The 23,096-nt window shown below is 45.0% G+C and overlaps 1 protein-coding gene across 4 annotated transcripts in view; it reads left to right on the top strand.

Moving 5' to 3' along the window:
• Window positions 1–23,096, top strand: part of LCMT2 (leucine carboxyl methyltransferase 2) — a 90,758-nt gene that overhangs the window by 8,563 nt on the left and 59,099 nt on the right. For 3 of the 4 annotated variants that reach the window (XM_039520347.1, XM_039520346.1, XM_039520345.1), the window contains 4 exons: window positions 490–646; window positions 1,113–1,302; window positions 1,873–1,980; window positions 2,625–2,715. In XM_039520347.1, coding sequence (XP_039376281.1) covers window positions 490–646; window positions 1,113–1,302; window positions 1,873–1,980; window positions 2,625–2,715 — 546 coding nt within the window. The remainder of the gene's footprint in view (window positions 1–489; window positions 647–1,112; window positions 1,303–1,872; window positions 1,981–2,624; window positions 2,716–23,096) is intronic. The other variant, XM_039520348.1, reaches the window with a different exon arrangement.

Genomic DNA, 23,096 nt, shown 5'->3' with positions numbered 1-23,096 from the left:
CATGAGGCAGGGGTGGAGCCAAGGGGTTTGGAGTGTGAGAGGGGGCTCAGGGCTGGGGCAGAGGATTGGGGTGGGATGGTGCGGGCTCTGGGGTGGGGCCAGAGATGAGGGGTTTGGAGTGCAGGCTGCCCTGGGGCTGCAGTGGGGAGAGAGGACTCCCCCCAGTGCTCTCTCCCCGCAGCAGCACCTGGGCTGTGGGGGGAGAGGCATCTCTCCCCCGGCCGCAGCAGGTCCGGTCCAGGGCAGGTCTGGGGCTGGGGGAGGGGCCCCTCTCCCCGACACATCCCTGAGCGCCTGTGCTGCCCTTAATAGGCTGCTGTGCAGCTGAGAGGGAACTTAACTTATGCCCCCACGTGCTGTCAGTGGAGGTGGGGACACTGTTGAGAGTGGGTTGTCTCTCGTGTAGGTGTTCCTGTCACTCCTGCTGCTGCCAGCATATCAGCAAGAGGTTAGTGTTGTAATGAGGGTGTCTTGATTGTTTTCCCCCAGGAGCCATGAGCTTCGCTGTGGAGGATTATAAATTGCTGGGAGTGGATTTATCTGACCTGTCTAAACTGGAGCAAGCCCTAAAGGAGGCAGGCCTGGACCCTGAGGTTCCCACCATGCTTTTAGCAGAAGTGGTGCTCACTTACATGGAGATCAGCAGGTTGGCTGGCTCACTCTTTTCCCTGTTAGCTAGGTGCCTAAGTGGGTGCAGTGAGGACAGTATTAGTATGTGGAGAGGGTCTGAGAGAGGGAAGTCTGATCCTGGAGACCTGTATCTAGAGCCTTTTGGTTGTTCCCTGGGTGAATTGTGGAAGCCATTGGTAGCTACTTAATTGAGCTGCCATGGGGTAAATCCCTTCATTAAGTTGGTAATGTGCAGAACTACATCTCAAATGGGAATGGCTCTGGATCCTGGCAGCTCCTCGAGCTCTCTGGGCAGCTGGGGGAGGGCTCTTGCAGCTTCCCAGCACCAGAGGCATCTCTGCTCAGCACACTTCCCTCCAAACAGAACAACCACCTCCAGTGGCACCCTCTGTGGATCTGCAGGAAGGATCCTGGTGCCTGCTCCCATCCCTGCTGGGGCCACAGCCTTCTTAATTTCTCTCCTCTGCCTGTTGCTCTGACAGGTCGGATGCTTTGATCCAGTGGGCAGCTCAGCACTTCCCCTGTGCACAGTTTGTGGTCTATGAGCAGATGCACCCCGAGGACCCCTTTGGTCGCATCATGCAGCAGCACTTCAGCCGGCTGAACTCTGTGCTGCACACCCTGGCCCAGTATCCCGATTGTGAGGCGCAGAGGAGACGCTTTCTCCAGCGGGTAGGTGGTTATGGTCCTGGAGCAGGTATGGGGTCTGAGCCATCTGGGAAAGAGCATAACTTCAGAAGGCAGGGATGATCCCACTGGGCTTTGGTGTGGGTTGGTCAGAACCAGGCCAGACATAAGAGGCACTACCCTCTCCAGCAGCCACATGGCCTCCTCTCCCCATGCCCAGTCTCTTAGAGCACCTTCCCTTGTCTGACAGCTCTCTCCATGCAGGAGCTAGTATACTGCTCACTGTGGTGAAGCTGCATCTCTCAGAGGGCCCCACAAGTTCAGGACTTATTAGCTGGGGTGCAGTGTCGACTCTGAGCTAGTCATAGCAACATGCTCAGGATGTGAATCCTGCAGCCAGGAGGTATGCCCCCGCCATGGGGACTGAGCTGTCCATGTTCGGGCCAGCCAATTGTGTGGGAATCTGGCCAGCACTGCCAGTTTGACTATGTTTTAGGGTTGGGAGCAGGTGGTGAGTCTGTCACTGGGGGAGTGAAGTCACTGGGGAAGTGAAGCCCCTGCTCTAAGGGAGTGGAGTGGATTATGGCCCTGAGGGAATGTGGGTCTCTGTTTTAGGGATGGGCCAAGTGCAGTGTCATTGATATGAATGAATTCTACGCCGGCTTTATCCCCGAAGATGAGCGACGGAGAGTGCAGGCTCTGGAGCCCTTTGATGAATATGAGGTAACTTTACCCCCTTTCTTTCTTATTCCAGGGGCCTGGCTCCAAGGGGCTGTGCACTGTAGCTTCCCTTATGGTCATGGGGCTGGTTGCGCAGGTGCTGCTGGGGATATAGGTGTTACTGGGTAGACAGAAGAGGCCCTGGGAATCTGAGACCCAGTTAATGTGGAGCCCACAGGGAAGCTGCCCATGAAGCTGAGGCAGGCAGCAGATGTTCTGGCCTTTTAATATATGTTTCAGTGACTGCCTGCCTCCTGCTCCCACACCTGGCTGCACAGGCCTCATCCCATGGGCAGAGTCAGACCCCATTCCCTAAACTTCCCAGAAGTCAGTGCAGGCCCCAGTGCTGTAGCTTACTTCCTGAGTGGGCCTCTGCCCTAGCTTCAGTCTCCAAATGGGCTCAAGACCAGACCTGAGGTAAAGTGCCTGGATTACAGCAGTGTGCTCCCTGTACCAGAAACAGGGAAAAGGAGAGCTTTCCTGGTGCATTGTTGGCTACTTTGATATCATTTTTAATAGGGTCTGGGAATCTAACAGGTTAACCTTATCTCCTTCTGCTGTGGGCCTGCAGCCCTTCCCCTACATCCCTCACCCCCCACACCACCACTGCACAAAGATCTGAGTTTCTCTTTTCTGGCTTGCTGCAGGAATGGCACCTGAAATGTTCACATTACTTTATCCTGGCTGCATCAAAGGGGGAAGAGCTTGCCTGGAGTCCTCTATTCTCCAAGATGCCAGGTAAATATGAACTGACTCTCACTGGCACAGGCCTCTGAAAAGATCCAGGGGTATAGCCTTTCTCCAGAAAGAGCATGTGAGATTCTGCCATCTGAGCAGACCTCTCCAGACTTCCTGCTAACAATGACTTTGCAATCTGTAGCTGTCATAAATATAGAGAAAAGGGTAGCATAAAATCTCTCTTTGGCAGCTGTACTAAATCGCTTTACCTGTAATGGGTTAAGAAGCTCCAATAACCTAGTTGGCACCTGACCAGAAGGACCAATGAGGAAAGAAGATACTTTCAAATCTGGGGTGGGAGAAGGATTTGTTTGTGGCTCTCTTCGTTTGTTCCCTCTCCGGATGGAGGGAGAGACCAAGCCGGTACAACATCTCCTGAAAATATACCTAGAATGATCATCTAAAATCACAGAAATTGAAGTAGGCAAGGAAACGCATTAGGTTATCTTTTGTTTTAGCTTGTGAATTTTCCTATGCTACAAAGGTAGTTTTATTCTTGTTTTTGTAACTGTGAAGCTGAGTCCAGAGGGGAGTCCTCTGTATTTTAAATCATTTTATTACCCTGTAAAGTTACCTTCCATTCTGATTTTGCAGGTGTGATTCTTTTATTTTTTTCTTTATAATAAAGTTCTTCTTTTAAGAACCTGATTGATTTTAGTGTCCTGAAGATAAAGGGTCTGGTCTATACTCAAATTGCTAAGGCAATTAGTTGGTATATTATTCTCAAGCCTCCCCAGAAAAGGGGGTGAAGGGGTTTGGGGGGATAGGGATTCCAAGTGACCCGTCCCTGAAGTTTTGTGCAATTCACTTTGGTGGTGGCAGCAATACTGTCTAAGGACAAGGAAAGGAATTTGTGCCTTGTGGAAGTTTTTAACCTAAGCTGGTAGAATATAAGCTCGGGGTCTTTCATGCGGGTCCCCGCATCTGTACCCCAGAGTTCAGAGTGTGGTGGAAAACCTAACAGTAGCACTGAGGTCAGCATTGCATCCTGTGATGTTGGTGTCCTGGCTCAGTGGCACTGAGTGGTGAGAGCTTTTCATTCCTTCAGGTTGTTGCACTCTCCTAGCTCTGGGTTATTCTGGATGGTGGCTGCAACTCCTCCCTCCCACTGCTTATTTGTGGCATTCTCTAGACTCTGTCTCTCTGATTTCCTCACTCCTGCCTCCCCACAAGGCCCTTGACAGGGTTCCTTCCCCACTCTGAACTCTGGGGTACAGATATGGGGACCCGCATAGCTTATTTTACCAGCTTAGGTTAAAAACTTTTCCAAGGCACAAATTCCACCTTGTCCTTGAACATTATGCTGCCACCACCAAGTGATTTAGACAAGGAATCATGGAAAGGACCACTTGGAGTCCTATTCCCCCTTAGCTGTATGTTTATGACAGCCCTGTAGGCCATTCTGTTCTTTCTATTATATATAGCAGGTTTGGCCAAACCGCGGCTCGTGAGCTGCATGTGGCTTTTTTACTGTTAAAGTGCAGCTCATGGAGCCCCCAGCCCATTTTCTGCCTACCAGACTGGGGGTGCCTCCCGCAGGGCTCAAGGTCTGAGCTTTTCCCACCTTCCCAATCTGGTAGGTGGAGAAATGGCTTTGTGGCCTCCGGGAAATAGTTCAAGAGACTTTAAACCCTGGTGAACCCAATAGTGTAAGAGTGAGACCAATAGAAAGACGCTTGCACATGTGCATTATACCAGGAAATTGCATCATTCTGTGTTCAAACCTTGTGCTGTGTGGACCTTGTAGGCTCACGATCTCCCTGCATTCTGCAGAATACAGACTGTGTTTACTGTTCATAGGTCGCATTTGAATAGTTTTAGATTTAAGTGTTAACCATATATTAATTTTGTGGATGACAATTGTTAGAGGGCTTTCCCTTCACCCTCCCACTTCCCTGGTTCTTGTCACGCAGACAGCAAGCAGCAAAAGACCAGAAGTCCGAAGTGAAGACAATGCACTGTTTATTGGGATTAATTTCCAGCAAGCATGATTCCAATTTCCCACTCACTTCCTGTTTGACCCCAGTTTATATAGTAATATTCTCAGCTATACCTTAACCAATCATTTTACTGAAATTTAACTAACCAATCCTAACATATTGTAACATAATTCTCTAACCAATTATATCTCACTACCCTAATTAGCTTACACCTAGCAAAATTAATTATCAGCAGACAGAAACAATTAGAGAACCGGACAGATTCACAATAGAAAAGTGGGGGCCATAAAGATAAAACAATACAGAAATGAGAGTTTCACAACCATTGATAAGTGATTTCTTGCCGGACATGATGCTATCAAACTAAGTTTTCTTTAACCATCTTAAGATTTGTTTCTTTACCTGGTGGTGATGGGCACTATCAAGTTGCAGAGGGGGAGGTTTAGGTTGGACATTAGGAAAAACTTTTTCACTAGTAGGGTGGTGAAGAACTGGAATGGGTTACCTAGGGAGGTGGTGGAATCTCCTTCCTTAGGTTTTTAAGGTCAGGCTTGACAAAGCCCTGGCTGGGATGATTTAGTTGGGTTTGGTCCTGCTTTGAGCAGGGGGTTGGACTAGATGACCTCCTGAGGTTCCTTCCAACCCTGAGATTCTATGATTTTATGATCAGGACAGGATCATCTTCCTAACAGCCCAATACCACCTTATTTCAATGTGACTGGTTTGGAATGTGAGGATGTGCATATGCTTCCCAGCTTATGGCTGCCTCTGTTGCTTTGCCAAAGGCCTTAGTTTGAGGCCTTGTTCTTAGGCTATCTTGGTGCGAGAAGGCCCTTACACAGGCGAACTTGTGATTTTTGATTCTTTGTTTTATACCTCTATAACTAGCTAAGTGATAAAAAATACACCTAAGTTCTTAAAGTATAGGCCTTTACAGGCAGGCCTGAGTATCTATATTCTAACAACAATGACATCATCAAACTTGTAAGAAATGCAAGTATGAAGAAGAAAACCGAAGTTTTAAGCTAGAATTGGAGGAAGATTTTGCATTCACTGTTAAGGATGCCAAGTTCCTGTGCCTTATCTGCAATGCCTTGCTCGCTCACTACAAAGCAAGCAACTTGAAATGTCACTATGAAATGAATCACAATAGCTTTTCATCTAAATACCTTGCTGAATCAGAATTAAGGAAAAACAAGCTAACCACATTAAAGTTATGCCTAAACAGTTAACAAACACTAGTTTTGGCATTCAGTAAGGAAGCTAACAGGACGACTGAAGGTAACTTTGTTATGGAATGTTTCAGAGTAGCATCCATGTTAGTCTGTATCCGCAAAAAGAACAGGAGTACTTGTGGCACCTTAGAGACTAACAAATTTATTTGAGCATAAGCTTTCGTGGGCTACAGCCCACTTCTTCGGATGCATAGAATGGAACATATCGTGAGGAGATATATATACACATACAGAGAGCGTGAAAAGGTGGGAATTGTCTTACCAACCCCTCTACCACGTACGTTGGCCAAACCGGACAGTCTCTACGCAAAAGGATAAATGGACACAAATCTGACAACAGGAATCATAACATTCAAAAACCAGTAGGAGAACACTTTAACCTGTCTGGTCACTCAGTAACAGACCTGAGGGTGGCAATTTTGCAACAGAAAAGCTTCAAAACCAGACTCCCAACGAGAAACTGCTGAACTCGAATTGATATGCAAATTAGATACAATCAATTTAGGCTTGAATAGAGATTGGGAATGGCTGAGCCATTACAAACATTGAATCTATCTCCCCATGTAAGTATTCTCACACTTATTATCAAACTGTCTGTACTGGGCTATCTTGATTATCACTTCAAAAGTTTTTTTCTTACTTAATTGGCCTCTCAGAGTTGGTAAGACAACTCCCACCTTTTCATGCTCTCTGTATGTGTATATATATCTCCTCACGATATGTTCCATTCTATGCATCCGAAGAAGTGGGCTGTAGCCCATGAAAGCTTATGCTCAAATAAATTTGTTAGTCTCTAAGGTGCCACAAGTACTCCTGTTCTTGTTATGGAATATCGCTCATGCTAAACATCTGTATTGCGATAGAGAATTTAAGAAGAATATTGCAGAAGTGGTTGCAATTTTAGATGCAAGTAACACAACTTCAACAACTAATAACACAAATTTAAATTTTGCACCACGCTATGGAGAGCCATATTTCCGAGATCAGTACTGATGTTATAAACAAGCTGCAAAACAATCTAAAGAATTCTCTAGCATTCAGTCTAGCTGTTGGTAAATCCACAGATATACAACTAGCGATATTTGTTCGCTATGTTTCTGTGGATGTAATTGTGAAAGAAGAAATGTTGAACTTAGTGGCGCTAAAAGAAACAACCTGTGGTATTGACATAAAGAACTCACTTGACAATGCATTTTCACATGCTGATGTACTGCTGGATTAAACTCGTCAGTATTGCAATGGATGGAGCACCTGCAATGGTGGGGGGGAGGGGGGAGGCGGAAAAGTAGGCCTTATCATATTCTTGAAAAGCAATCCCAAATTTCTGGAGTTTCTCCCTATTTGTTGCATTATCCATCATGAACATCTCACAGGAAGATACTTCAAGTATGAAAATCGTCTTAGAAATTGTCAATTTCATCCATTCGAATGGGAAGACTCATTGACAGTTCAAAAATTTAATCGAAGAGCTGGGTCTTGAACAACGTCTCTTTCTACTGTATTGTGAGGTGGTTATCAACCAGCAATGTCTTAACTAGGCTTGTGGAACTGTTGGAGCCCATTAATGCTTTCCTTGAAGAAAAGGAAAAGTCCTATCCACATCTGAAAGATGAGCAATGGATGTAGGATCTGATGTTTTTTTCACTGATACTATGCAGTATCTGCGCAAACTCAATTTGGCATTCCAAGGGTAGGATAAGATTATTTCTGACCTTACTCAGACAGTCTTCAGCTTCTAGAACAAGGTAAAGCTTCTGCAGAGAGACATGGTGTCAAGATACTTCAACCACTTTCCCCATCTCAAGAGTAGGGTAAACACATTCCCTGAAATCGAAGTAGATGATCACAAACTTGATGAATACATAGGTAAATTACAAGGCCTGCTTGATGATTTTCAGGGCAAGTTTGAAGACTCGCAGAAATTGAGATCCTGCTTAGCCTTTCTTATAAATCCATTCATGCTTGATGTGATCAACAATGGCTGTCTGATTCCCAAAACCGTGGTTACAGAAAGATCTACTGTAGAAATGGAACTATTGGAACTCCAGGAGGAACAGGCTGTCAAGGTGATGTATAAATCGCAGTCTGCAATCAAGTTCTAGAAGCAAGTGCCCAAAAGGAAATATACTAACTCAAGAAGACTAATGTGTGACTCATTTCAGTTTTTGGCACAACATACTGCTGTGAATCTCTGTACTCTGTGCTGAAGTTCGTAAAATCAAAACATGTGACCGAGCTCCTCCACACCACCTTGACAACATATCAACCACATTTCCAAAGACTCACGACCAGGATGGAGACCCACAAGGCCTCTAGCTCTAGCAGTAATTAGCCATGATTCAGTAAGTAGGATGTTAATATTTAAAAAAATGCATGTGTAAAGATTGTGCATGTCTTGCGGCTCTCAAACTTCTGAAAATTATATGTGGCTCAGAGGATCAGTAAGTTTGGCCATCCCAACATACAATTTTTTTCTACAGGACCCCTGCCTCATTCAGTGCATAGGATGAACAGTGCTTGTTGAATGAGCACCTATTCAGTATTTTGTTTTGTCCCATTGTTCAGTGTATGGCCCCATGCCTTAAGTATAGCAGTTTTCAAACCCTGCTCTAAATACAGAATTATTTATTTCTTCATAAGCTTACCAGTTGTACAGGCAACTGAGCCACAGAGAGATTAAGATCAGAAGTATCCACTAATTTTGGGTGCCCAATTTGAGGTACCTAGGGTTTGAGTTTTTCTGAGTATTTAGCATTATATAACACTTCATATGTTAAAATCACCCTCTGACTTCATTTGCAGCTGTGAATATGCAGCACTTCTGCAAATCAGAATTGCCTAGCACCACATAGTAACTCTGTGGCAGAGGCAGGGGTAAAATCCATTTCTCCAGGGGAGTGTTAAACTGCCTTAACCAGGGCTATTGAATAGGGGACTGCAAACAGGGGAGTTTAAGAGTGAGTTGTAATATAGCCACTATGGTTAGGAAGGCCCCCATCACCAGTGCCAATGCTGCTCCTGTCTCCTCCACCTGCGCCTATATCCAGACAGACAACATAACCATGGATGCCTCTACCCAAATCCTGGTGTGGATTAGCAGAGACTGTGGCCTGCAATTCCCCCTCTCAGAAAGCCAGGCTGAGGGGACCATCCAGTGCGAAAGGTGCCTGCTGGTGGAATCTCTCAGGAAGCAGGTGGGAGACTTACAGGAGGAGGTTGCTAAGCTGAGGAGCATCTGTGCACACGAGGAATTCCTTGAGAGTATTCACATGGAGACATCCAAGGCTGAGGAAGCTATCCAGTTACTGAGGATTGCTGTGGCACCACCGGAGGAGGAGGAGGATATGGCTCTGTCACAGGGAGGACAATGGCTGCTGGTTACTTCTGGCAGCAGGCAGTGCTTCACCCCTACTCCCAACCCACCCACCATGGTGATGGAAAACGGATATGCTGCCTTGGCAATGAGTGATGAGGAATCGCCCCCAGAGGAGGAGAAGCCATGTACGCCCAAGACTGGGAGGATCACAGCCACCACTCCCAGGAGGAAACGTAGGGTAGTGGTGGTTGGTGACTCTTCTGAGGGGGATGGAAGCACCCATCTGTCGCCCTGACATGGCATCGCAGGAGGTATGCTGTCTGCCAGGGGCCTGTATCAGAGATGTTATGGAGGGATTGTCGAGGATCATCTAGCCCTCTGACTACTACCCCATGCTGCTCATCCATGTGGGCACTAATGATACAGCGAAGTATGACCCTCAGCAGATCAGAAATGACTACAGGGCTCTGGGAGTAAGGATGAAGGAGTTCGGAGCACAGGTGGTGGTCTTTTCGATCCTTCTGATCAAGGGCAGGGGCCCAGGCAGAGACAGATGAATCCTGGAGGTATATGCCTGGCTGCAAGGATGTTGTCGCCAGGAGGGCTTCGGCTTCTTTGACTACGGGATGATGTTCCAGGAAAAAGGACTGCTAAGCAGAGATGGGATCCACCTATTGAGGAAGGGGAAGAGCTTATTTGGATACAGACTGGCTAACCTAGTGAGGAGGGCTTTAAACTAGGTTCAACAGGGTCAGGTGACCAAATCCCACAGGTAAGTCAAGAACATGGAGACCTGGAAGAAGGTTTAGAATTTGCGGGGAGCATGGGCTGTTAGAGCAGGGATAAAAGGAGAGACAAGACAGGACTAGTGTGGGAGTGGGATCAAATCAGTATCTTAAATGTCCGCATACTAATGCGAGAAGTATGGGGAATAAGCAGGAACAACTCAAAATGCTAGTGAATAAACACAACTATGACATAGTTGGCATCACAGAGACCTGGTGGGATAATATGCATGACTGGAATATTGGTATAGAACATTAGTTCTCAAATTTTTGTACTGGTGACCGCTTTCATATAGCAAATCTCTGAGTGCGACCCCCCCCCCTTATAAATTAAAATAACTTTTTTATATATTTAACCCCATTATAAATGCTGGATGCAAAGTGGGGTTTGGGGAGAAGGCTGACAGCTCGCGACCCATCACATAATCACCTCCCAGCCTCCTGATGGGTCTCAACCCCCAGTTTGAGAACCCCGTGTGTGTGTGTGTGTGTATATAATATAGCTCAGGAAGGACAGGCAGGGAAAAAAGGGAGAAGGTGTTGCCTTATATATTAAATATGTATACACTTGGACTGAGGTTGAAATGGAAATAGGTGACAGACTTGTTGAAAGTCTCTGGCTAAGGGTAAAAAACAAGGGTGATGTTATGGTAGGGGTCTGCTACAGGAATAAGAGGTGGATGAAGCTTTTTTTTTTTTTTTTTTTTAAACTGAACAAAATCATCCAAAGTACAGGACTTGGTGGTGATGGGGGACTTCAACTACCCAGACATGTGCTGGGAAAATAACACAGCAGGGCACAGATTATCCAATAAAGTTCCTGGAATGTATTGGAGACAAATTTTTATTTCAGAAGGTGGAGCCAGCTACTAGGGGAGAGGCTGTTCTAGATTTGATTTTGACAAATAGGGAGGAATTGGTTGAGAATCTGAAGGTGGAAGGCAGCTTGGGTGAAAGTGATCATGAAATGATAGAGTTCATGATTCTAAGGAATGGTAGGAGGGTGAACAGCAAACTAAAGACAATGGATTTCAAAAAGGCAGACTTCAGCAAACTCAGGGAGTTGGCAGATAAGATCCCATGGGAAGCAAGTCTAAGGGGAAAAACAACAGAAGACAGTTGGCAGTTTTTCAAAGAGACATTATTAAGGGCACAAGAGGAAACTATCCCACTGCGTAGGTTAGATAGGAAGTATGCCAAGAGATCAGCCTGGCTTAGCCAGGAAATCTTCAATGATCTAAAAATCAAAAGAGAGTCCTACAAAAAGTAGAAACTAGGTCAAATTAGAAAGGAGGAATATAAACAAACAACACAAGTATGTAGGGACAAAATTAGAAAGACCAAGGCACAAAACAAGATCAAACTAGCTAGAGACATAAAGGGTAACAAGAAAACATTCTACAAATACATTAGAAGCAAGAGGAAGACCAAGGACAGAGTAGACCCGTTACTCAGTGAGGGTGGGGGAAATAATAACAGAAAATGTGGAAATGGCAGAGGTGCTTAATGACTTCTTTGTTTTGGTTTTCACCAGGAAGGTTGGTGGTGATTGAATGTCTAACGTAGTGAATGACAATGAAAATGAGGTAGGATCAGAAGAGGCTAAAATAGGGATAGAACAAGTCAAAAGTTACTTGAACAAATGGGATGCCTTCAAGTCACCAGGGCCTGATGAAATGCATCCTTGAATACTCAAGGAGCTGACTGAGGAGATATCTGAGCCATTAGCAATTATCTTTGAGAAGTCATGGAAGATGTGTGAGATTCCAGAAGACTGGAAAATGGCAAATATACTGCCCAGCTATAAAAAGGGAAATAAGGACAACCCAGGCAATTACAGACCAGTCAGCTTAACGTCTGTACCTGGAAAGATGATGGGAGCAAATAATTAAGCAGTCAGTTTGCAAACATCTAGATGATAATAAGGTGATAAGTAACAGTCAGCATGGATTTGTCAAAAACAAAATGTGTCAAACCAACATGATACCTTTCTTTGACAGGGTAACAAACTTTGTGGATGGGGGGAAGCGGTAGAAGTGGTATATCTTGACTTCAGTAAAACTTTTGATACTGTCTCACATGACCTCATAAACAAACTAGGGAAATGCAGCCTAGATGGAACTACTATAAGGTGAGTGTAAAACTTGTTGGAAAACCATTCCCAGTACAGGAACTCCTCACTTAACCTAGTTATGTTCCTGAAAAATGCCACTTTAAGCGAAACAATGTTAATCGAATCCAACTTCCCCATAAGAATTAATGTAAATGAGTGGGTTAGGTTCCAAGGAAATTTTTTTTCCACAGACACAGACACAGACACAGACACAGACACAGACACAGACACAGACGAGAGTTTTAAACAAACAATTTAACACTGCTACATAGCGATGATGATTGTGAAGCTTGGTTGAGGTGGAGGAGTCAAAGGGTCGGATGTTTCCCAGGGAATGCCTTACTGCTAAATGAACTAGCAATTGACTGAGCCCTGAAGGGTTAACTCTCACAACACTCTACATTTCCCCTTTAAGTAGCTCACCCCAGGCTTAAGTATACTGCCGTGTTAGTTAAATCAGCTTGCTGAGAGCTGAGACAGCAGCTACTGCCTAAAAGCTCCCTCTCTCTGTTGTGTCCCCGCTCTATGGAAGATAGAGTAAGCGGGTGCAGGGGGAGGTGGAGACACCCTGACATTCGCCCTTCCCCCTCCCCCCCCCCCCCCGGTAAAGCAAGCAGGAGTCTCTGGGAGCAGCTCCAAGGCAGAGGGCAGGAGCAGCACATGGCAGTGATGGGAGAGACAGCTGCTGCACAGAGAACTTAGGGGAGTGGGGAGCTGCTGGTCCACCCTGGTTCCAACCACCCACCAGCTAGCTGAAACAGGCTGCTCTTCCTGCAAGCAGTGGACAAAACAGGTGGCTGCCAAACGACATTAGAAGGGAGCATTTCACAACTTTAAATGAGCATGTTCCCTAATTCATCAGCAACTTAACATCGAAATGATGTTAACCAGGTCGACTTTAAGTGAGGAGTTCCTGTAGTTACAATTGATTTGCAGTCATGCTGAAAGGGCATAACAAGTGGGGTCCCACAGGGATCACTTCTGGGTCTGGTTCTTCATCAGTGATTTAGATAATGGCATAGAGAGTACACTTATAAAGTTTGCGGATGATAGGAAGGCCAAAAAAGGCCCCAAAAGAATTTGAGGAACAGTTAGCTGAAGACACAAAATGTAATAGTAAAAATTTTTTTTTTAAGTACATCAGAAGCAGGAACCCTGCTAAACAACCAGTGGGGCCACTGGATGATTGAGGTGCTAAAGGAGCACTCAAGGATGATAAGGCCATTGCGGAGAAACTAAATGAATTTTTTGCATCTGTCTTCACGGCTGAGGATGTGAGGGAGATTCCCAAACCTGAGCCATTCTTTTTAGGTGACAGATCTGAGGAACTGTCCCAGATTGAGGTATCATTATAGGAGGTTTTGGAACAATTTGATAAATTAAACAGCAGTAAGTCATCAGGACCAGATGGTATTCACCCAAAAGTTCTGAAGGAACTCAAATGTGAAATTGCAGGACTACTAACTGTAGTCTGTAACCTATCATTTAAATCAGCTTCTGTAACAGATGATTGGATGATAGCTAATGGGATACCAATTTTTAAAATAGACTCCAGAGGTGATCTCGTCAATTATAGGCCTGTAAGCCTGACTTCAGTACCGGGCAAACTGTTTCTTTGAAACTATAATAAAGAACAATATTGTCAGACATACAGATTAACATAATTTTTTGAGGAAGAGTCATCGTGCTTTTAGTAAAGGGAAATCATGCCTCACCAATTTACTAGAATTCTTTGAGGTGGTCAACAAATACGTGGACCAAAGGGATCAAGTGGATATAGTGTACTTAGATTTTCAGAAAGCCTTTGACAACGTCCCTCACCAAAGGCTCTGAAGCAAAGTACGCTGCCACGGGATAAGAGGGAAGGTCCTCTCATTGATTGGTAACTGGTTAAAAGGATAGGTATAAATAGAGTGGAGAGAGGTAAATAGTAGTGTCCCCCAGGGGTCTGTACAGGGCCCAGTCCTATTCAATATATTCCTTAATGAACTCGAAAAAGGGGTAAACAGTGAGGTGCCAAAATTTGCAGATACACTTCTATCTTGATGTAACGCTGTCCTTGGGAGCCAAAAAGCTTACCGTGTTATAGGTGAAACCGCGTTATATCAAACTTGCTTTGATCCACCGGAGTGCGCAGCCCCGCCCCCCGCAGCACTGCTTTACCGCATTATATCTGAATTTGTATTATATCGGATCATGTTATAGCAAGATAGAGGTGCAGTACAAAATTACTAAAGATAGGTAAGAGCCAGGCAGACTGAGAAGAACTACAAAAGGATCTCTCAAAACTGGGTGACTGGGCAATAAAATGGCAGATGAAATTTTATGTTGATAAATGCAAAGTAATACACATTGGAAAGCATAGTCCCAACTATACATATAAAATGATGGGGTCTAAATTAACTGTTACCACTCAAGAAAGAGATCTTGGAGTCATTCTGGATAGTTCTCTGAAAACATCCACTGAATGTGTAGCGGCAGTCCAAAAAGTGAACAGAATACTGGGAATAATTTAAAAAGGGATAGATAATAGGACAGAAAATATGTTGCCTGTATATAAATCCATGGTACTCCAACATCTTAAATACTGTGTGCAGATGTGGTTGCTCCATCTCAAAAAGATATATTGGACTTAGAAAAGGTTCAGAAAAGGGCAACAAAAATTATTTGGGGGAGAGGGATAGCTCAGTGGATTGAGCATTGGCCTCCTAAACCCAGGGTTGTGAGTTCAATCCTTGAGGGGGGATTTGGGGATTTAGTTGGGGATTGGTTCTGCTTTGAGCAGGGGGTTGGACTAGATGAGCTCCTTTCCAACCCTGATATTCTATGATTAGAGGTATGGAATAGCTTCCATATGAGGAGAAATTAATAAGACTGGGACTTTTCAGCTTGGAAAAGAGATGGCTGAGGGGAGATACGATTGAGGTCTATAAAATCATGACTGGTGTAGAGAAAGTATATAAGGAAGTGTTGTTTACTACTTCTCATAACAGAAGGACTAGGGATGACCAAATGAAATTAATAGGCAGCAGGTTTAAAAAAAACAAAAGGAAGTATTTCTTAACACAGTGCACAGTCAACCTGTGGAACTCCTTGCCGGAGAGTGTTGTGAAGACCAAAACAGGGTTCAAAAAAGAACTAGATAAATTCATGGAGGATAGACCTGTCAATGGTTATTAGCCAGGATGGGTAAGGAATGGTGTCCCTAGCCTCTGTTTGTCAAAAGCTGGGAATGAGTGAGTGACCAGGGATGGATCACTTGACGATTACCTGTTCTGTTCGTTCCCTCTGGGGCACCTGGCACTGGCCACTGTCGGAAGACAGGATACTGGGGTAGATAGACCTTTGGTCTGGCCCAGTAGTGCCATTCTTATGTACCAAGCTGGTGGTGTTCAAACAAACCCACACAGGATCGTTTTAGGGGTCAAGACAAAGATGCCACATTTATTATTGATCTGTAACTATTAGCAAATACCTTAATACTTCTACACATAAACTCACACACACACACACCAAAATGTTCTGCAGCTGCTGGATAGTTACCAGTCCTGATTGAGTTTGCAGCTTGGGATTGTTGCTCGTGGCAGCTAACTGGCCAGGAAAGCTGAGCACGAGGAGGAGCCGGGTCTCTGTCGGGCGCGCACCGATGCTCCTTGATGTTGATAGCAGAACGTTACAATGAGATCCTGCTTTTCCTGGTCAGAGCAGTTGGAGGGGATTTCTAGTTTCCATAATGTGCCCCCAGGTAAATCGATTATTATGTTGTTTTGATACAGCCAATCTGCTCCTAAAATAATTTTGTCAGTCATGTCAGGGGTCTGAATTAAGTTCCCTTTTGTTTTAAACCCTTGTATTGAGAATGGAACCTGTGCCCATTCCCAGCCTGTACTTGGCTTTCCCTGAAAAGATTTTAAAGTGACTTGCTTTACTCTCTCCCCTGCCTGTGGAGTGGTTTTAATTAAAGAGACAGCAGCCCCAGTATCAATCAAAGCTAGTGCAGGAGCGTGATTCTCCTGCTGGACATAAATGTGCGGTCTCCCTCCAGAGTCCCAGGACATTTTACCGATGAGCCCCCATTGCTGCGCTCCCCCTCACCTTCAGGTCTTTGGGAATTATCGTTTTTTACAGAAGGGCGGAGGTTTGAGCATGAATACTGTCCCCGTGGCTTATGATTTCCCCGTCCGCGGTAGCGACCTCGGGAGCCCCCTATTCCCATATTGCCACTCTCATTGGAGTAAGTTATTTGCTTAAGCGCAGCCACAAAGGGAGCCCTTTCTTTTTTTACTTGGAGTGCGGGGCCAGAATGAGTGGTGATCTGTTTGATCAGATCTCGGAGCTCAGTCATGCTCGCGGGCTGGTTAGGTGCCCAGACACTGAGCTTATTGGCATAGTAAGGGAGAAGGGTTGCAGCACAGTCCCTCAGGGCGTCTGTGCCGTAGGCTACAGTGTCAGGGTTATTTGCAGGGGCTCCTTGGGCACCTTGAGGGCGGGTGATACCTGCCATGACCTGCATAAGTCCCCAGCGGGATAGGTACCCTTCAGGGTCTTCATTAGGTTCCTGCATCATGCTGGCTGCCTGTATCATTAGGTGTCGGCGACCCATTTGTTCCCCTAGGCTTGCAAACAGGGGTAGGAAAGTATTGTTCTCCCTGTTTTCTCTTATCACCCGATCAATGACGCCCTGTAATTCGGGGGCTGCACAGGCAGTCATGAGGCGTTTAAGCTCAGGGGCTGTTAAATCTTCTCTGCCTGCCAATTGCAGCACACGCAGAGTCCATTTTGAGAAATTTTCTCGGTTAAGGGATCCAAGCATTTTTGCCATCTCTTGGAGATCAGCTGCTGATACGGGGACGGTTGTAGTAGCTGTGCTAGTCCCTGCATCTGTGTCTGTTCTTGTTACGGTAATTCTGTTAATGGCTGCAACCGGCCCCTGGGGCTCAGGATTGCTGCTCCGTATCTCTCTTTCCCACACCTCGCTAGATTCCCTCGGGGCATCTTCCCAGTCAGGGACGTCACTCTGGGGATCAAAGTCCCACTCTCCTGCCGTCACCGTCACCGCTGCTATCTGGCGGTTTGCGAATCCCAGCCTTTGTTTAAGGTGCTGGATAAAGGACTCGCATCGGCTGTGATTAGCGGGGAGAGCTTTACTCTGTTCTATGGTTAACCTCTTTACCATGCCCTGCAATACTTGATTTTCTTTTTCTATGTTTTCCTTTTCCCCGACCTGTTCCTCTAACTTCTTTTCTCTTTGTTTGCCCTCCCTGGTTGCCTCCCGGAGAGGGTCTAACTGGCTTTGCACCCCCGTCGCTATCACTTTCCATCTGTCTGCCTCTTTTTCCATATGAGTGAGTTTTTCATGCAAGGAGGCATTCTCCTCCTGGCAGGATGCCAAGCGGGAGTATAAATCCCTGCATGCGTCCCACAAAAGCCAGATTGCTGCTGAATCCCTTTTAGTTGGAGTAGGCTTGTACAGGATTATATATCTGCCAGCCTATCCTCCAAATCTGAAATAGTACACACATCTCCCAGCCCCCCTTCAGTCCACGGGCTGTGTCCAAACCTCTGTAGTACTTGTTTAAAGGGTGTGGGTTCTTGGACAAAAGACAGCATTCCCTGTTTTTCTCTAAAGATGTCTTTAGACTGTGTCTTCATAAACATTTTCCCTAACAAGTGTGCCATAACCAAGTACAACACAGAAAACTGAACTGATAAATATCTGAACACTATAACCTCCAATTCCCAAAGGAGTGACTTTTAACTCCTGAAGGAACAACTTAACCCTCTCTGGGCCAGAGGGAGAGACGCTAAGCCTCCCTCTGTATTACTCGGCCTCCTACCACCGAGGGTTCATACACCAATTATACAAATCCTTTCCCAGGATCAGAGTGAGAAACACTAAGTTCTCCTCTTTAGCTCAGTCTTGCTCGGCTGAGGGTGTATGCACCTAAGATTTTTCAGTTTGGAGTGAGGATCTTTAAGTCCTCCTCCTGTTTAAACCTAAACTCCTATTTCCTTCAGAGTTTGGTTAATTGACTGAAAGTTTACACTCTTTTTCCTATAGTGCCAGGCTTGCTAAAGCTGGCGGTGTGCACACCAGTTTTATAATAACTGTGGTTTCTATGCTTGCTCCCCCTTTTGCATTCTCCACCAATAATGTTGTTCAAACAAACTCACACAGGATCGTTTTAGGGGTCAAGACAAAGATGCCACATTTATTATTGATCTGTAACTATTAGCAAATACCTTAATACTTCCACACACACACACACCCCTCCCCCCGCCCCAAATGTTCTGCAGCTGCTGGATAGTTACCAGTCCTGATTGAGTTTGCAGCTTGGGATTGTTGCTCGTGGCAGCTAACTGGCCAGGAAAGCTGAGCACGAGGAGGAGCCGGGTCTCTGTCGGGTGCGCACCGATGCTCCTTGATGTTGATAGCAGAACGTTACCCAAAGTCTCTCATCTCACCCTTCCTTTTTATAGGCTTTTAGTTTGGATTCAAAGTCTCTAGGTCTCGCTGTGTCACGCCGCCTCTGGGTTTGGTGCTTGATCACCCGTCAATTGCAGGTGTGACTGGCAGCCTGGGACCTGGCTTTGATCTTCCTTCTGTTGTTTCTTTTTTTTAGGGTGGATGCTTCTTGCTTGAGTTAGGGCTGTTGTCTAGTTCTTCAGCCGTTGGCATTTGAACTTTATTTCATCAGGACGGGCTGGTCCTGGAGGTTGATTCTGTCACCCATACATACCTCATTCACACATCTCAACTAGACTAATAAAATTACAGTATGGCTTGCAAAAATGGAGGCTGTAGCACATGCCTTCTACAAAATGGAGTAAGCATTTTAAAATGGGTTTTGAATTACAATATTGCACAGAAGTTACAATGTAGGCAAAATGGCAAGTGTAATGAAATGGTGAACAGGAGTTACAATGATACAGTGAAGAACTAAAAACAATTTCATTCACATTGGTTCGAGATACTGGGGTAGATGGACCTTTGGTCTGGCCCAGTAGGGCCATTCTTATGTACCAAGCTGGGAGGGGTTGCAAGTGCTTTGGAGGATAGGATTAAAATTCAAAATGATCTGGACAAACTGGAGAAATGGTCTGAAGTAAATAGGATAAAAGGCAAATGCCCAGACAGTGGATTTTTTTGTTTTTTACCCCAGTTCTCTAAATGGCCCTCTCAAGGATTGAGCTCACAACCCTGGGTTTAGCAGGCCAGTGCTCAAACCACTGAGCTACCCCCCCCCGAGAGTGCAACAGAAGAAAGGGGGCTGCAATCATGAGAAATTCCCTAGCTACCACGTGAGCTGGAACAAGGGATGTACCGGGGGGAAAGGGGGGAGGGATTGTGCCCAGACTAGGAAGGCATCCAGTCTGTGAAATAAACTTATTGAAACATCTCTGAGCGTGAAATTTTATCTGTATTCAGTTTTCTTACTGTGTTAGGCATAGACTGGCATGTTTTGTTTTATTTTATTTTGCTGGTAATTCACTTTGTTCTGTCTATTACTACTTGGAGCCACTTAAATCCTACTTTCTGTATTTAATAAAATCACTTTTTACTTATTAATTAACCCAGAGTATGTATTAATACCTGGGGGGGGGCAAACAGCTGTGCATCTCTCTCTATCAGCATTATAGAGGGCGAACAATTTATGAGTTTACCCTGTATAAGCTTTCTACAGGATAAAACAGATTTATTTGGGGTTTGGACCCCATTGGGAGTTGGGCATCTGAGTGTTAAAGACAGGAACACTTCTTAAACTGCTTTCAGTTTAAGCCTACAGCTATATGGGGATGTGGTTCAGACCCTGGGTCTGTGTTGGAGCAGACTGGCTCAACAATAAAGGGTGCTGTAGTCCCAAGCTAGCAGGGAAAGCACATCAGTTGGCAGCCCCAAGGGGGTTACTGTGATGCAACCCATCACAGTGGCATTATATTTTTCTGTCTTATTATCTATCTCTCTCTGAATGGTTCCTAACACAGTTAGCTTTTTTGCCTGCTGCTGCACATTGAGCAGATGTTTTCAGATAACTGTCCACAATGACGCCAACATCTTTCTTCAGTCGCAACAGCTCATTTAGACCCATCTTTTGTATGTGTAGTTGGGATTATGTTTTCCAATGTGCATTACTTTGCAAATATCAACACTGAATTTCATCTGCCACTTTCTTGCCCAGTCACTCAGTTTTGTGAGATCCTTTTGTAACTCTTCAGTCTGCTTTGAACTTAACTATCTGCAAAAATTTTGTATCCTCTACAAAGGACAAAGCATTCCAGTTCCCATGAGGTGCGGTTAGGGAGTGGGGCTCAGAACCCCAGAACCTGGCTCTCATGAGGGGGACATAGAGGGGAGTCAGATCCTCCTGGATTGGCAGGATCCCCCCAGATATCTCAGATCACAGTGTGCACATACACAGGGGCAGGCCTCAGTCACCCCCAGGGAGCAGGAACCCCCAGATCTCAGCTAATGGCAAGGGATAGGGAAAAGGGCACAGATTCCCTGATCTTGACTGACACACACTCACTCTCTCTCTCTCTGTAGGGCTGACAGTTCTCTCTCTGCCCCCTTTTCACCCAGTCCCACTACCACCCATCTCCATTTATCCCCTTCCCCTTGATGCTGCTCCCAAACTCCTGTCACTTCTATTTTCCCTGCTCTTCCACCCCCTAAAATGCCCTTTCCTGCTAGCAAGTATTTGCATATCTATTTTTTTCAGACACACTTTAATTACTAGCCCCAAAATTAAAAAAAACATACCCCCCCAACCCTGACAGAAAAAGATTTTAGCAATATACCTTCCAACCTTTTCTAAATTTCTGCACAAGGTGGAACTCATAAGAACAGAACATAACAGACTAGGGACCGAATGGCTAGGAAGCAGTTCTGCAGAAAAGGACCTAGGGGTTACAGTGGACGAGAAGCTGGATATGAATCAACAGTGTGCCCTTATTGCCAAGAAGGCTAACGGCATTTTGGGCTGTATAAGTAGGGGTATTCCCAGCAGATCAAGGGATGTGATCATTCCCCTCTATTCGACGTTGGTGAGGCCTCATCTGGAGTACTGTGTCCAGTTTTGAGCCCCACACTACAAGAAGGATGTGAAAAAATTGGAAAGAGTCCAGCAGAGGGCAACAAAAAAACCTACCAGGAGAGGCTGAGGGAAGTTTAGTCTGCAGAAGAGAAGAATGAGGGGGGATTTGATAGCTGCTTTCAACTACCTGAAAGGGGGTTCCAAAGAGGATGGATCTAGACTGTTCTCAGTGGTATCTGATGACAGAACAAGGAGTAATGGTCTCAAGTTGCAGTGGGGGAGGTTTAGGTTGGATATTAGGAAAAACTTTTTCACTAGGAGGGTGGTGAAGCACTGGAATGGGTTCCCTAGGGAGGTGGTGGAATCTCCTTCCTTAGAGGTTTTTAAGGTCAGGCTTGACAAAGCCCTGGCTGGGATGATTTAGTTGGGAATTGGTCCTGCTTTGAGCAGGGGGTTGGACTAGATGACCTCCTGAGGTCCCTTCCAACCCTGATATTCTATGATTCTATGATAAGAATGGCAATACTGGGTCAGACCAAAGGTCAATTTGGCCCAGTATGCTGTCTGCCGACAGTGGCCAATGCCAGGTGCCCCAGAGGGAATGAACCAACAGGCAATGATCAAGTGATCTCTCTCCTGCCATCCATCTCCACCCACTGACAAACAGAGGCTAGGGGCACCCTTTCTTACCCATCCTGGCTAATATCCATTAACAGACTTAACCTCCATGAATTTATCCAATTCTCTTTTAAGCCCTGTTATAGTCCTAGCCTTCACAACCTCCTCAGGTAAGGAGTTCCACAAGTTGACTGTGTGCTGTGTGAAGAAGAACTTCCTTTTCTTTGTTTTAAACCTGCTGACCATTAATTTCATTTGGTGGCCCCTAGTTCTTATAATATGGGAACAAGTAAATAACTTTTCCTTATTTACTTTCTCTACATCACTCGTGATTTTATATACCTCTATCATATCCCCTCTTAATCTCTTCTTTTCTAAACTGAAAAGTCCTAGCCTCTTTAATCTCTCCCCATATGGGACCCATTCCAAACCCCTAATCATTTTAGTTGCCTTTCACTGAAGCTTTTCTAATGCCAGTATATATTTTTTGAGATGAGAAGACCACATGTGTATGCAGTATTCGTGATGTGGGCGTACCATGGATTTATACAAGGGCAATAATATATTCTCAGTCTTATTCTACATCCCTTTTTTAATGATTCCTAACATCCTGTTTGCATTTTTGACTGCCACTGCACACTGTGTGGACGTCTTCAGAGAACTGTCCACGATGACTCCAAGATCTTTTTCCTGACTCGTTGTAGCTAAATTAGCCCCCATCATATTGTATGTATAGTTGGAGTTATTTCTTCCAATGTGCCTTACTTTACATTTATCCGCATTAAATTTCATTTGCCATTTTGTTGCCCAATCACTTAGTTTTGTGAGATCTTTTTGAAGTTCTTCACAGTCTGCTTTGGTTTTAACTATCTTGAGCAGTTTAGTATTGTCTGCAAATTTTGCCATCTCACTGTTTACCCCTTTCTCCAGATCATTTATGAATAAGTTGAATAGGATTGGTCCTAGGACTGACCCTTGGGGGACACACTTGTTACCCCTCTCCATTCTGAGAATTTACCATTTATTCCTACCTTTTGTTCCCTATCTTTTAACCAGTTCTCAATCCATGAAAGGATCTTCTCTCTTATCCCATGACAACTTAATTTACATAAGAGCCTTTGGTGAGGGACCTTGTGAAAGGCTTTCTGGAAATCTAAGTACACTATGTCCACTGAATCCCCCTTGTCCACATGTTTGTTGACCCCTTCAAAGAACTCTAATAGATTAGTAAGACATGATTTCCCTTTACAGAAACCATGTTGACTTTTGCCCAACAATTTATGGTCTTCTAGGTGTCTGACAATTTTATTCTTTACTATTATTTCAACTAATTTGCCCG

This window comes from Mauremys reevesii, linkage group 1 (assembly GCF_016161935.1).
Source record: "Mauremys reevesii isolate NIE-2019 linkage group 1, ASM1616193v1, whole genome shotgun sequence".
Taxonomy (NCBI): domain Eukaryota; kingdom Metazoa; phylum Chordata; order Testudines; family Geoemydidae; genus Mauremys; species Mauremys reevesii.
This window is presented reverse-complemented; position numbering and strand designations above follow the sequence as displayed.